This window comes from Tachypleus tridentatus, chromosome 13 (genome assembly GCF_004210375.1).
Source record: "Tachypleus tridentatus isolate NWPU-2018 chromosome 13, ASM421037v1, whole genome shotgun sequence".
NCBI classification, from domain to species: domain Eukaryota; kingdom Metazoa; phylum Arthropoda; class Merostomata; order Xiphosura; family Limulidae; genus Tachypleus; species Tachypleus tridentatus.
Genome location: NC_134837.1, coordinates 177,087,380 through 177,103,227, shown reverse-complemented (window position 1 = coordinate 177,103,227; position 15,848 = coordinate 177,087,380). Strand labels below are relative to the sequence as shown.

Sequence of the window (15,848 nt, the reverse complement as noted above, 5' to 3'; positions counted from 1 at the left end):
TAGCAAATGTATCAGGCAATGTTTTGTAGAAGTCAAGCAAACTGTTTTCTCGGTAAATAGCATGCAGTTCATCAGATGCCTGGAGATCAGTAAGTTCGAGCTGATATTCTGCTGACAAGTCATCCACTGACACACTGAATGGATCAGCAAAAAGTTTCATCAACAATCTGCATTGGTCAAAGTCATGAAACCATGAGTTGAAGGATTGAATCAAGGTATCTAGCTCCCCAACATAAACTTGTGTGTCAATGTCCTGATTCTTCTGCAGCTGTGACTGAAAAGTGGAAAGTGCATGAAGTTGCCTGATGCTGCTTGCTGCTGAAAAAACTGCAAGTTTGTCCTGAAAGCTGAGACATGATTTGCAAGCTGACAGACAAGCTGATTTTTGCCTTGCAACTTCAAATTCAGATCATTCATGTGTTGTCATGTCGACCAGAAAGGTCAAATCAGCTAGCCATGCTGGATCAGTCATGGGAATCACTTCTGTGTCTTTGTTCTCCCTTCTGAGGAATTCTATCACCTCATTAATCAACTCCCAGAATCTTCTGAACATCTTCCCTCGACTCAGCCAGCGTACTTCACAGTGATACACAAGGTCACCATAATCTGAATCAATAAATTCAAAAAGACTTTGAAACTGACAGTGATTGAGCCTCATGATTTGATGAAATTAATGGTTTTCATCACTTATGCCATCAGTGCCTGAAAACCAAATTCTTTACTGCACAGGTTCTATTGGTGAATAATAGAGTGCAACTTCACCAACTGTTTGTTCTGCTTTCCTCGGTGCTTCATCAACAGTGCTACTAGCCCACTACTTTCTCCAGTCATGGATGGTGCTCCATCAGTTGTCACACTTACCAGTTTCATGAAATCCAATGAAACACTACTACACAGTCATTGTCTCCTCGAATACAGCAGACCCAGTTGTCTGACCCTTCATGGAACCCATGCAAATTTGTTCCTCTGTGATATCAAACAATGACGACACACCATGAACAAAAACTAATAGCTCTGCTGTTGAACTGATGTCAGTTGACTCATCTGCTGCCAAAGAGAAGTAGACAAAGTTGGCTGCTTTATTTGTATGCTGCCTTGTCACGTCTGCTGAGAGGTGTGAAATTCTTCGTTGAATTGTCATACGATTCAAAGCCACCATCTGTAGCTTGCGAACTGCTTCCAGACACAACTTTTCCAATGCAGTAATCATACATTGCTTTACAAAATCACCATCAGTAAATGGTTGGCCAGATTTCGCTATCATCAACAAAATATTGTAACTGACCTCACATGCTGCACCTAAATCTGCTGACTGCTTTGAGAAAACGTTCTGCTGGTGATTCAGTGACCACTGCAGAGATTCAATTCGAGCTGTTCGTTCATCACCGACAACGTTGTGGAAACCTTTATACTTCAACTCATAATGATGATTTTATATTAGATACCTTTGCCACTGCTACTGTCAAATGACACAGCAGACAAATTACATTCTTTTGTTATTGAAAAAAAATAGTATTGCACAGTCCAATCATCATGAAACTGCCAGTTTTCGTCGTCAACTTTTCTTTTACGATTAGTTGCCATTTTTGTTACGAATTAATATCAAAATAGGGCTCGTAAGTAAATCTCAAAGAACAATTGGAACGCATGAGATTTCATAATTACGGAAATATTTTGTCATTGCGCCAATGATTAAATGCCTATGCATTAATGAGATTTGCTTATTAAATTTTCTTTATTGCTCGACACAAACATGAAATCATCCAGTATCTAATCTAAAGCATATTCTTCTATAGCGCTTAATCTTCACGCAGGTGCAAACTCTAAGCACGCAAACTCTCTATGTTTGACTTTCCTGTTGGACATAGCGGGCGATTCGTTGTGGGCCAAACTTTGTGCACCACTGCCCTGAAGACTTACTGCAGAGCCACAAAGTTGCTAAAGTAATGATACAAAAACAATATGTTCCATGTTTGCTTTGGTTAAATTACAAATTATCCAGTATACTTCTATATGAATGTCTTACTTTTTAAAATCAATTACATGTGTAATGGTTATTGGAGCTGGACTTGCTGTCTTTGATGTTGGAGGTGTTGTTGTCATACTTGGATGTAATAAAGGTGTTCTTGCCTAAAAAAAAGTAAAATAAAAGTAATTTTTGAATGTTTCACTTTGTTTACAGAGAATTGCCATATAACACATAAAAGGTATTTGAATAAGGTAAAGTACGATACAGAAAAAATGCATCAAAACCACTTTTCATATTTTTTTACTTGAAGTATCTTTACAATAACTATGATATGTTTAAAAAAAATTTATAATCAGATTATTAAAACTATGACTTCTGAGTACACTTCTTTATACAAGCATGATTTTGGAATTTAAAAACACTAGATCTGACACAAGTGCAAATTTGTTAGTGTAATACTAATTTAACATCTGGCAAACTTTCTACCTAACATTATAACACTTATTAAACATTTCACAAAAACAATTCATTTTCACTTACAACGATCTGGGGTTGAGAATGATTGGACAGGGTGGTTGAGGATAAAACAGAAGTTGATGTATTACTGTGTGGTCGAAGAATTGGTGTGGCTACAGCTGATTTTGGGGCTACACTTATGCTTGCAACAGCTGCAGCACCTATTGAAAAAACATATTGAAATGTTGCTGTACTAATAACAAAATTAAAGGAATACAGATTGTATGATATTTATTGGAAAGATAACTCTCAGGTTAGTAAAGAGAAAACATTCACACTGATTAATTTAATTGTAAAATGTGCTAAAAATAGCCAATCATGCACAGATACGACAAACTAGAATTTTAACTATTTTTGTCACATAAACTGATGAAGATGAGATATATATATTGCACTTGAAAGTTAAGGAAAAACTCTAAAAACTATACAATAATTTCTAGGACCCAACAAACTACACAAATAAACTAGGAATTAGAAACTGCAAGTATGGCTGAAATAACTCAAGTGTAACAGTGTTATACTAAAGGTTATTGTTTTTTATCCTTACACTAAAGGATCAGCAAGACTGTTCTAACTGTTTGTTTGGAATTAAGCATAAAGCTACACAATGAGCTATCCGTGTTCTGCCTACCATGGGTATCAAAACCTGGTTTTGAGTACTGTAAATCTGCAGACATACCACCGCTGTGCCACTGGGTGGCGAGACTTCAAATATTATGTCACATTAGGTCCAGTGGTCAAATAATTTCAAAAGTTCTATCTACATTACAACTAGAATCAGTAATCCTGGTCATTGTTTTCAATTTTAAATCAATCAGAAGATACTATATTCATTTCATAAAATACCCAATAGGTGAGGGTACTGGGGACCATCAATTTAATATTGTTTAATAATTTTTACAAGAGATAAATCTAAATCAAAGATGCATAATTATTGTTACTACATAGCCACATTTAAACTAATTAAATCCTTCAAATATTCATGGATTTTCTGTTGACTGTATAATCATATTAACAGCAAGTGTCACAGAAATGTTTCATTTCCGGACTACTTCTGATTTATTATTTAATGAAAGAGACGACAATACATTAGTCAAATTTGTCATATTTATTTTGATACCCATGGATACAATAAAACCCTAACAATTTCACCAATATGAAGTTCAGGATCATGATGAATACCCCGTTTGCATCAAAAGTGCATGCAAACAGTTTCACAGAGAGAGAAGTTAAAGCCATATGCTGTGGTCCACTTCAGTAAACGATTGAGGGCAGTCTGACATGAAATGTGAAAGACGTCAACACAGAGCCCATTTGCAACAGTAAGAAGGAGTTGTTCAGTGATGGCATTAATTTTTTACACTGAAAAGTGTGACACTCAAAACACAGCCCTGAGGGACTCCAAGTTCCTGGAGAAAAGAATGGGAAAGTGTTGAACCCACAGGAACTTGGAATACCCTGTCCATTAAAAAATTTTTAATAAAAATGGGCAAATGGCCACATAACCTCACAAAATGCCATACCTCCATGTTGTGTCATAGGCTTTCTCAATGTTAAAGAATATTGATACAAGATGTTGTCATTTGAGAAAGGCTTCTCTGATTGATGCTTCAAGTCAAATCAGGTGGTCCATGGTGGAGCGCTGTCGTCAGAACTCACACTGGGTGGGCAAGAGGAAGTTGTTTGATTCAAGGAACCAAACAAGACAAACATTAACCATCCTCTCTAAGGTCTTACAGAGACAGCTCATCAAAGCAACAGGACGATAGTTTAAAGGAATCTTGATATCCTTCCCAAGCTCAGAGAAAAGTAGGACAATAGCCTGGTGCCAGGCATCAGGAAAAACTTTCTCCTGCAAAATTTGGTTAAAACAAGAAGAAGAATAGCAAGAGAAGCAGGAGACAGATGGCGCAGCATGTAATAGTGTATATCATCTGGTCCAACTGATGTACTGCCAGACCGATGAAAGACCAGTTTCAGTTCCACCGGTGTAAAGGGACAATTATAATCAAAGAGACAATCAGCTCGAAAGGAAAGAGGTGATCACTCTGCCCAATTCTTGATGGCTAAGAAGTGGAGGAAGAAGCAGAAGTGCTGTATACCCAGCAAAAGCTTTTACCTCGTTTTTGAGCCTTCCATGCCATGTTGCTGGCAGGATTCCACCGCTAATGAGAGTATAGTGGAAAACCTGTTGAGGTTTTAAGAATACATTGAGCAGCTGCTTGTATAATACAGTCAGTTACTGCTGCCCCACTGTCGTCTATTGATGGCTTACAGACGATGGCAGGATTGAGTTCTGCAAGAGCAGTGAAAGAGGGCCAGTTTTCCTGATCCAGGTTCCACCAGGGCATGCAGGTCAGGTGGCATCGACTACAGCCAGTCTCTCAAAATTATAAGAAAATGATCACTGCCTCGTGGATTAATATCAATCCTCCATGAAACACTGGAGAATAGTGAAGGGGAGCAAACTGACTAAGTACATGAAAATAAGTAGAAGAACAAGAACTGAGAAAAAGAAAGGTTGTGATTAGAGAGCATACGTCATACAAAGCAATCCCTCCTATCAATACCAGAACTTCCCCAGAGGGGATGATGCCCATTAAAATCACCCAGGATTTAAAAGGGAAACAGCAACTGTTCAGTGAGAGCATCAAGGTCTGATTGATCATATGTCTCTCCAGGCAACAGGTAGAGAGAACAAACAGTGATGGTATGACCCAAGGAAACACAGCTACGACCTCCAAGAGTGTGTCGACTGGCAAACACAGGGTGTGCACATGCTGATCAACCAACAATGCCACCCCTCCATCACACAGCCTGTTATTTCTGTACAAAGAAAACTGCTGAAAGGTGACTGTATCAGCAGGTTTCAGAAATGTTTCCTGTAAGAAAAGACATACAGGATGGTAGGAAGCAATCAGTGCTTTGATGTCATCCAGATTAGAACGTAAACCTTGACAGTTTCATTGAATCAAGGTGGCCATTTTTATTTATGTGTAGGCAAATTGGGTGGAGAACCCTTCTGTTTACAACCATGTCTTTTTTTCCTTACTGTCCTTATTTCAGGGAAGTCTATCTACCTGCTTGGATCCTGCCCTGGGTCAATTGGGCAAGTCTTTGTCGTTAGAAGAGGATTCCAGCAACTGAGGATGTGAATAAATGATCATTTTGCAAGTTGTGGTGGGAGAAGATGTACCCAAGGAAATGTCTGTACCTATAACCAAAGGAAGTGGATCTTGGGATTTGCTGAAATGTATGTTAGGGACAGAGATGGGTGTTGAAGTTGATTCATCAGCTTTTTTAACCATAGAGGTCAGAAGACTTTTCATTTGTTTTAAGAATGATTCTTTTGGAGGCACAGAGAGATCTGTCTGCACTTCCACTGTAGTTGTGGAATAAAGTGCAGCAGCATATGTCCGAGATGAAGTGGTGGACAGCAACTTTTGAGCCTCAGGATAAGTAATGTTATGAATCGTTTTCAAATGCTGCACCTCTTTTTCTTCCAACCATTTAGGGCAAGAATGAAAGTAGGTCAGGTGAGAGCAATTGATGCAATGAGGGTCTGTTTCACACTCATAAGCATCATGGTCCTTGCCACTGCAATGGGCAAGACGTCAGGGAACCATGACATGACGTCTTTGAGTGACTGAACTGCTGACACTGGAAACATCAGAGAGGGTTTGAAATGTATGGCCGTACCCTGCAATTAAGATTTACATTTAAATCACAATGTCCACCTGCCACCATCAAGGCATAATAATTCCATCTTTGCGAGTGGAGATGCTCCTCACTGCAGAAACTCCTTGAGTGGATAAGCCAGCAAGAATCTCTGGCTCAGGGATGTTCTTGAAATCCCTCTCAACAGTAACTCCTCATGAAGAATTCAGAGTAGCATGAAGTGTAACCTCAATAGGTATATCCCCAATTGCCTTTGAATGCAAGAGGAGTTCACTGTGTTGAGATGTGGGTGTGTCCACCAATATGTCACCAAATCGAAGCTTCTTTACTTACTTTGGAGACCCAGCAAGTCCCTCCAGTCCCTTCTGAATGAGAAAGAGAGACATTTGCCTTAAAAGTTTGTCTGAAAGAGAATGGAGGATAAAAAATGAGGTACAATTGGTGTTACAAATGTTGAATAATGCTGCTCAGAATCTTCAAGACATGGTCATTTACCTATGGACTGATTTTGCACTATTTTAGTTAAGTTTTTATTTGGAGGATCCATAATAAAAAAGGGATATTTAGGTGCCCACTGACTTCACCCACCATGGAGCCCTACGAGGGGACAAACTACAATGTCAAACAAGGACACTGCAGCAATGCCAGGGTTTCATAAGCACTATACCCAAACACCAGCATCAAATACAATATCCACAACACCTGTCGAGAACTTCCAACACTGCTGCTTGGCTGACCCTAGTCCAAGTGGACCAGCCAACTGACCCAAGAGGGCCCACCCTAAGGCTGCCCGTCTAGAGAAATTCAAGGCCAAAGTGGTGTGTTAGGGTTGGACCCCTGAACCACCAGGATCCTCTCCTCCACTTCATGGGCCACCACGCACAGCAAACACATGGGTGGATGTTTAGATCACAGAGGAGGTAAACTGAAAGCAGAGAACATTCCCTGGGAGGTCCCCTCACCACATACAGGAATCCAAACCAAGGAAAAAATTCTGTGGGTTTAGAGGAAAAGAATGTTGAGAGGGTAGTTTTCAAATCTTCATTGTTCCAAGCTCTTTTCCATCAAGATACGTCTGCAAACATGACAGATGATAACCAGATGAGGCAAAATCTTTAAAATAAAGAGAGTAGGGAAGTTTTCCCAGTCTAGCTCTTTATTCTTTGCAGATGTGATCCTTGCTGTATGGGGCCATGCATTATCCTGGTGTAACGCAACACCTTTACGACTGATCAAAGCAGGCCTCTTTCTTTTAGTGCAACATTCAAGCACTCTAAGTGTTGACAACGGAAGTCTGATGTAATCATTACAATGAGTGGCAGCAATTCAAAGTGGATCACACCAACAATATCCCACCAAAAACTTAACAAGACTTTCTTAGGGTGGATGTCTATTTTGGGCTGTGCTTTAGACAGTTTACCTGCACTTAGCCATTGTCTGCAGCATTTAACATATATATAGTATATCAATTTTTCATCTCTAGTCACTAAACTACCCAAAAACGTGAGTTCCGTTCATGAGAGTGCAGAGAAATGCAAATGCCCACTCTTGCTCTAAGGTTGGCTGCTGTCAAATCAGGGGATATCCATTTTCCAAGTTTTGACACCTTTCCAACCTATTACAGATGATGATGAGCTGCTGAATGGGTTGAATTACACTTCTGTGCTAGTTCTTCAACTGTTATAGCACAATCTTCATTAAGTGCAGCCAGCAGCAAATCATCATTAAACTCAACAGGACAACCTGAACGTCGCACATCATTTAAGCTGTAGTCACCTAATCTGAACTTCTGAAACCACCTTCGATATTTTCTTTCCTAGAGAGCCTCCACAGTATAGACACCTTGAATGTTTTGTATAGTTTCTGCTGTGCTACTGTCTTTTTTAAACTCATAAAGCATTATATGCCTAATGTGCTCCTCAGACACATCTATCTTCATGAGGGTTTATTTGATTAATGATATGTAAAAGTGGAGTTGGGTTAGTTTCTTTTATTTGTCTGAACACACACACACACACCCAACTACATATTTTAGTCATTAAAGCCTTCAACAAAGACAAAAACAATGATGCACTTTTTGTATTAAATTTTCAGGCATTACTTATGGGATGGCCTGACACAAAATTTACAGTAGTGAGGATGATTTGTTCTTTCACCAGTGGTCATATCAAAAGAGAACTCTAATCTCTGCCACAAAGACAGCTGTATCACAAATTCAATTACAACTTCAATAGAAAGTCTAAATAAGATGTCACACAGATTCCAAGTTCTATATATGAAGATGTAAGAGCTTTATTGTTAAAAATAGAGATATGTAGATTGAAAAATTGACCAGCTCACACAAAATATATGCATCAAATAAAGGAAAAGGTTCAGAAGACTGTGAAAGGAATATCAGAAAAAAATGTCACTATCAAAAAACGAAGTATCACATTACATTAACAAAGAAAAACTTTACATTAAAACTAAAGTTAACTTTTAACAGCTTTTAAATAAAAATTATTTCAGGAAGTTTTTCACTGAAAAGCCAGATTTCAAAAATTATTGAATATCACATGCCAATAAAAAATAAAATCATGAAATTTCAATGAATACTTCTTACTCATTTAGTGACTTGAATAATAAACTTTATTACAACATGGTTTTTGCAAAATTTATTTACAAGAAAAATATTCTATCATGTTGTTTCATTTTTAACATGACTTATTTTTTGACTAGCCAGGCTAAAATGGACCTGGTGAAAATTACTTAAACATTTTGGTTCCTAAATCTCTAGACCTAATTTTAATGTATTTGATAAATATCTGTGTCAGTTAGTAAATTATAAACACTGACAAGATAATTAACTTAAACAAGAATACTTGAATGAAAAAAATAAATGATTCAAGAAATTTGGTACTAGCCTCTGGGTACATGTGAGGAATATGGATGATTAAGATTATGGGCTACATGACCCACCAATGTTTGAGGTGCACGTATTATTGATGCCATAGGTGAGCTTCCGCCTACAGCTTGAATACTGGTAGCAATACTGTGACGGCTGGTGGTTCCAGCTACGGGAATTGCTTGTAAGCCAACCACTGCTGGTGATCCTTAAAAAATAAGTATTGATAATTTATGATATTCAACACGTGTACTAGAAAAATAGTTTTAACTACATTATCATTAGGTTTATTCTAAAAATAAATTTTCAATCTTCTACTTACCTTACTTAATTATAAAAATAATTATTCATTAGTGCTCAAACTACTGCTTCAACTTGACATTTTTCTGAATGTATTACAAACAAATTAAATGTTGTAATATAGCATGCCCAGAAGAAAGTTTTTTTACACATGTGAATAATTTTGTTAATATAATATCCTGACACCTAAGAAACATTAATTATCATAAAGTTAGTTCAACTAATTCATATCTACTTCCTTATTAGAAAACAAATGATGAGCCAAATTATGCATATGGAGAGTAACAATTAAGGTTATTACTTGCTTATCAAAATTGTAAATAGATGTTAATCTGTGCTGGTTACTGAAACAATTATATATATAATATATTACAATGCAGAAAACCCAGCACATTAATCAGATTTCAATAAAAGATGCTTTTTAAAGAAGTTCATTTTTGATAGTCAATTTCCATATTATAATGTTGGTTCAAACTTTTGTTTCCAAAAATGACAATAATAGACATTTCATAAAATTATGTTAAACAGGTAACAAGTTAAAAAAAACCAAAAAAAACATTAAAGATTGTACAAACATCTATGACTTTGGTGCATAAAGACTAAATATTCTTGGCCAATACATGTTTACTATTTAATAAGTACAAACACATAAAACATTTCTTTATTTAAATTAGTATTCAGTCAGACAAGCACCCCAGGAATGTTAAAAAATGTCAAATAATACATGTTTATGTAATACCATATGTTAAAATTCATTACATGTTAAGCTTTATGAAGGTTGATAATATACAGTACCAATAAGAAAGTCTATGGTTCCACACATCTTATAATTATTAAAACTTTTTTAGATTTTAAACTAATTTCTTAAAAATAAATATGAAACCCAAACTATTATTCACTTCACTACTTGTTCCTGAGTTATACATGTTCCAAAGTATTCATTATTCATAAGCAGACCTGGAAAAGGGCAAAATGAAATAATAATATTATGCTTTTTATTGTGGCAACACTCACCTATCCTATTTAATACTTTGCCAAAAACAGTTGTTAGGTTAATATGGTGAAAATAAAGTTAATAGAGCAAAATCTTGGACAAAAGTAAACCCTAAAAACATCTATATATTTAGTCAGAAGTAAATACCTGTGGAAGAAAAAACAAACAAACTTCATTGTATTGTCAATAAAACAATTACCATTTTTTCAGTCTCAACTGACGGTTCACAAGAGTCCCTAGAAAAATCCACGTATAAAACAACTGAGGAGCTCCATATAGTCAGTGATTGCATCTTTTGTATATTTCAGTCATGCAAATTAGGTTGTGAATGACATTCTTTGCATGCCAAGTGACCATTGAATAAAAAACAAAACATAGGTCCACATGCCTGTATGGCATCAGGCACATTTAAAGCCCACCATAAGCAAATATATTGTAGCTATGTTACTTTAGAGCTACAAAACTTTGGGTGTGCTGACCTAGAGTGATGGTGAATATATTATATGTATTGTGTTTTAGTTATCTTTTATTCAAAGTGAACCTACATTTACATAAAAATTGAGGAATATGTTGCAAATGAACACACCAGTAGCACTATTGTTAAAAACTGTTCACAACCTACACAAGTATAGATTCACAGTGGTAAATAAATGACAGCTAAAAACACCAAATATACAAGTTATTATTTGGACCTTTTTCTTTTTCTTCAAATGGAGTATATTAGAGTTGAAGAGGACATGAAAAAGCATTATCTCCATTGCACTTGTCAGATGTATGATCAAGACCACATCCATTTTGTCTTTGGAAACTTTTACAGTCACTCATGCCTATTTTACCAGTCATGGATGAAATCCATAAATTTTGATAGGTCTGGCCAGTAATGTATAAAGCTTTAGAAAATTAACTTGATACAATGGAACAAAAGAGTAAATGTTCATTTTTAACTAAAATTATTTATTTGCTTACCTACAGAATACTTCAAGATTAAAAAGAAATATCATTTACACATGCATAAGCATTTATGGAGCTTAAATATTTAAAACTCCTGAAAATTCTGGTCTAAAACAAAACATAAACCAAAAAATTATTAAACTAATCCAAAACGCATCATTCTGTGAGCACAGGAAAAAATTGGAAAATGGAAACAAAAACAAAAATGCAATTTGTGTTGATATGTGGCCAAGTCTGCAAAGCACTAATGTCACAGACCATAAAAGTCACTTCACAAGTTCAAATAATCAAACTAATATATGAAAACTAAGTTTTCCTTTAATTTTTCTTCACAATGTTTATGAAGAGTAAAATAACTAAAAGGGCAAAATGAATAAAAAAAATTGCTACCAAAGGTTGGTTTAAAATGTTGGTATACTTATATACAAGTAAACTGATGTCATATTTTGTCTGCATGAACCAATTTTTGTAATTTTACAAAGTTAGGCTTTAATGAAAAAAAATGGTAAAAGGAGTTATAACATGTCATTAAAGAGATGCATTTATGTGTATGGCATAACTAAAGAGATAAACCTTTACGAAAACATCAAAGCCAGAAAAGCAATATCAGAATCCTGTAATACTAGTTGAGACTTATACGACAGTAGTTGATATGATATGTACCTAGATACAGACATTTTACCAACACTTTGTTACAAAGTTTGACAGTAGATTTAATTTGAAACAGATCTACAATGTTAAGAACTTTAAGTTCTTTAGTGTAAGCAAATGTAATTTCCTGATACAAACTGAAGTAATTCCAGAAAGAAAAATTGTATAATTTTTATTTCTTATGGTGATGACAAGGCTGGTCAAACTGACCAACTTCACAAAAAATTAGGGTAGTGAATATAGCAGATTAAATACAAAGATTTATCTAAAAAAAGGATTGGAAATGTTTTTGAGGTTTCATAGATTACACAAAATAAATGTGTTAATTTTTAGATGGAGAAAAGTATTTTTAATTTTAACATGAAAATCACTTCATAACCACAGCAGTGACTAGTTTGATTCTACACATTAAAACATTAATTTTAAGCAAACATACTTTATTAGAAACACCGATTCTTCTTCCTGTACAAAAAACTGTTGATGTTTACTAAAAGAAACATAAATTGTATTATATCACATGATGCATCGATACAATCATATCACAGCTTAACGAAACAATACTTGTATCACTGTATCATAACACCCTACAAATAGAGTGAGCTTATTTTTTGCTCACTACCTTATTAAAGTTAACAGTCCATTCACTGTGCAGATAATAACCTGCTATGTGTAGAATTGTAAGTATTTGTTATTCCTGTTAAAATGAATTGCAGGAATATTAAATACAAAGCATGAACACTAAAAATAACATGATGGAGTGTTATCTGGCCAATTGCATTAGTAAATCAACGACAGCAGCAACTAAAAGCTAGAAAAACAAATATCAATTTTTAGCACAGAGTTTTTTTATATATTTATTATGTACTTATTAACAGACATCTTTTTTAAAAAATTAAACATGATTACATTAGCATGAAAAATTCTTGCTCAGGCAAAACAAAACTCTCAACCCTACACATATCAATATATAGTATAATTGTCAATGATACCATCAACATTAGACCATAGCCCTCCACAGGTAGGAAGGACAATACATCCTCCACATGCAATAGACTCAATAAGCACCCAGAAAAGGCAAGAGATACATACAGGAAGAGAGTAGGAAGGCATGCATCTATCTGAAGTATATTTTCAGGTGAGGAAAATATTAACATCAAATGTGCTACTCATTTGTTTGCAAGACTGATAGCCAGGATCCCATACTGACAACATGGTGGAGGATCAGGTGTAGATAAATAAAATAAAAAAGATAAGCTCCTTTCCAATAATATTCAGCATCAGAAATACAATAATCAAGTAGTGTGTCACCCACTAGGGTGTGATGGAGAACCTAGTGGGACAAGCATTCAGTGTGAGACCACACCCATTTCATGAAGGGAATACTATATGTTCAATAGAGGTGCTAGTGTAAAAGGTACTTTCAAAAGAACTTTTGTAGTGCTTGTGTTGCATTTCATAGATCTCAGAATGTAAAGACTGCTCATCTGGCTTGTGCATCTCATGATGTCAGCAGAGCATATTTGTAATATGGATATGGCAATAAATCAAGCCCTTGAGTGTTGGAGAAGTACTTAACAGCATAAGTAATTATATAAAGGAATCAACCCAGACCTGCATCTTGAATAGCACACAAGTCCCATCAGGCTGATATAATTACTGGTGATGATCTGATTGTTAGTATTGGGGATGTCCTCTATTACAACTCCAGGTAAGTACCCCAGCCCTACTTCCAACTGAGGGATACATCCACTCAATCTTGTATAAATGGGAAACTCTATATTGACCTTCCAAGCAGATTGAGAATGGGGAAAGCAAGGGTTCTCCCTTTATTCTAACAGAATAAAACCTAAAGGAGGAACTTGATTTGAGAGGATGCAGGAGAAATGCTCAGGCTGAACATAAATCATCATATTTGCATACAGTCTTACACTGCCATGCTGCATAATGGGTTACCATGAATAGGGCAGAAAGTGTTATTCAGTTGTGAGGTGTTGTCATTTTTTCAAACCTGAAGTGCAGCCTGGAAAACAAATATATATACATATGTCAGGCAGGTGGTAGCATTACATATGTATGGATTACTCAGATTGTTCATCAAAATGGTACTTCAAATATCTCCTCAATAAGTTTTCAAAACTTCACAGTACTATATAGTGTTCCTTTAAAACCAATACCTATGTAATGACTGAGTCACAAGTTCTGGTAATATCTCTAAATATAGCAAAAAAATTTAAATTTCTTGTTCTTTCTGCTACTACTTTTTTATTGCATGATAATTTAAAAACCAAAACAATCAATTTCACTGAAGTGACAGTTTCAAATAGAGTATACACTTTCATAAATAATTTAGTAATTTAATTTCATAAGTAATTTAAAAAAATTTGATTTCTGTTGTAAACTATTTTATCGTTATTCCTTGTAAGCATACGGTGTTCGTACAAAAGAGTTAAGTACAAGGTGAAATAAGAAAGTACAAACTATTAATAAACAAACAATAATTATTACAGTTGGAACATCAATGTATTTAGAACATTAATCCTCTATCTATTGAAACACTGAATTAAAAAACAACAACAAGCAAACAAGTAAAGAAAAACTTTTAAAAGTTGGACATAATGTAGGGATGGCTGATATCAATCCTTCAAACACAATGCAAACAAAATAGTAAGGATGGAATGATACAATAGCACAGCCAAGAATTAAAATACGGTAATTCATATAACTATTCAATCACAATTAAGTTTAATTTATCCTGTTTTTGTCTGTTAACATTCTACTACACTGTATATGTAGGGACAATGCATACGTCATCCCTCCTATCTTGTTAGTATTGTTTTTGAAGGACTAATATTTAGTCATCTCTACATTTACTTATTTTGTTTAAAAATGTTTTCTTTAGTTGTATACTGTTGAAGTAGCCTTGCAGGAAAACATTATCTCAATAACAGTCACATAGCATGGAGGGATGGGCTTCACACTCTCTGATATCTCCTATCTAACGTGGATTTCGAAGATAGGAGTACTCCCTGTGAGGAATTCTAGCTACATGGTGGGGTCCACTATCTTCATTAAATAGTTATATAGAAAACTCAGGTAGTTGTGGGAGCTGCAAAAAAGAAAAAAGAAAAGAAAAGTAACATCATGAACTTCTTTCTTTACAGCTTCTGTAATAAGTGGAGAATAGACTCTATGGAGAGACAAAACCAGAGGCAGATTAAACTGCAATAAGGTGTAAGAAATGTGAGATATCCCTGTCTACATGGAGATGTCAATGGCTAGAAACAAAAGAAGCTGTAGTGTCACAAAAAACAAGAAAAGTACCATCATGGTTTATTGAAAAAAAACCAGCTTGATAATTTTATGAATATAACTGATCAAAGTGGAAGGAAAGATGTCATGAGAGAAGGAGAAAAATTATGGCAAAAAAAGGTGCTGATGATTGTTATAACAGGAAGCAGTAGAAGTAAGGTAATAAACTGCCCAAGCAGGCACTTAGAGTCACAACAAAAGTACAGAGAAGAAAGGGAAAAAGAGGTAGAAAGGTGCAGTAAGGAAATAAATTAACCTGTTCCTAGGGTAAAAGGTGCAGAAGGCATTCAAGGCAAAGTGTCAGAGTAATGTTTTCCATAAATAAGATGAAGCTGAAGAAAACTTTTTTAGATAAAAATAGCACAGGAAACAGATGACCAAAAGTTTGAACAGAGAACATATGGAAGCCTTGAGGGTTAAACAAATATTCCAATCCAGAAGAGATACTGAGAAAGGAGAACAAAGGATAATAGAGGTTTGTAAAATGTTCAAAATAACTGTAAAAAGAAAAGCAAAAAAAGGCCAGAGAAGAGATTGAAAGTCATTGATAAATACATAAAGACTAGATCAATCTCAATTTACAGAATTGTTCAGAT

General features: G+C 35.3%; 1 protein-coding gene across 1 annotated transcript in view; it reads right to left on the bottom strand.

Moving 5' to 3' along the window:
- Positions 1–15,848, bottom strand: part of LOC143237162 (uncharacterized) — a 91,072-nt gene that overhangs the window by 58,122 nt on the left and 17,102 nt on the right. Inside the window, exons 4-6 of the mRNA XM_076476112.1 lie at positions 9,067–9,255; positions 2,510–2,646; positions 2,027–2,130 (exon numbers count right to left, since the gene is read on the bottom strand). Coding sequence (XP_076332227.1) covers positions 2,027–2,130; positions 2,510–2,646; positions 9,067–9,255 — 430 coding nt within the window. The remainder of the gene's footprint in view (positions 1–2,026; positions 2,131–2,509; positions 2,647–9,066; positions 9,256–15,848) is intronic.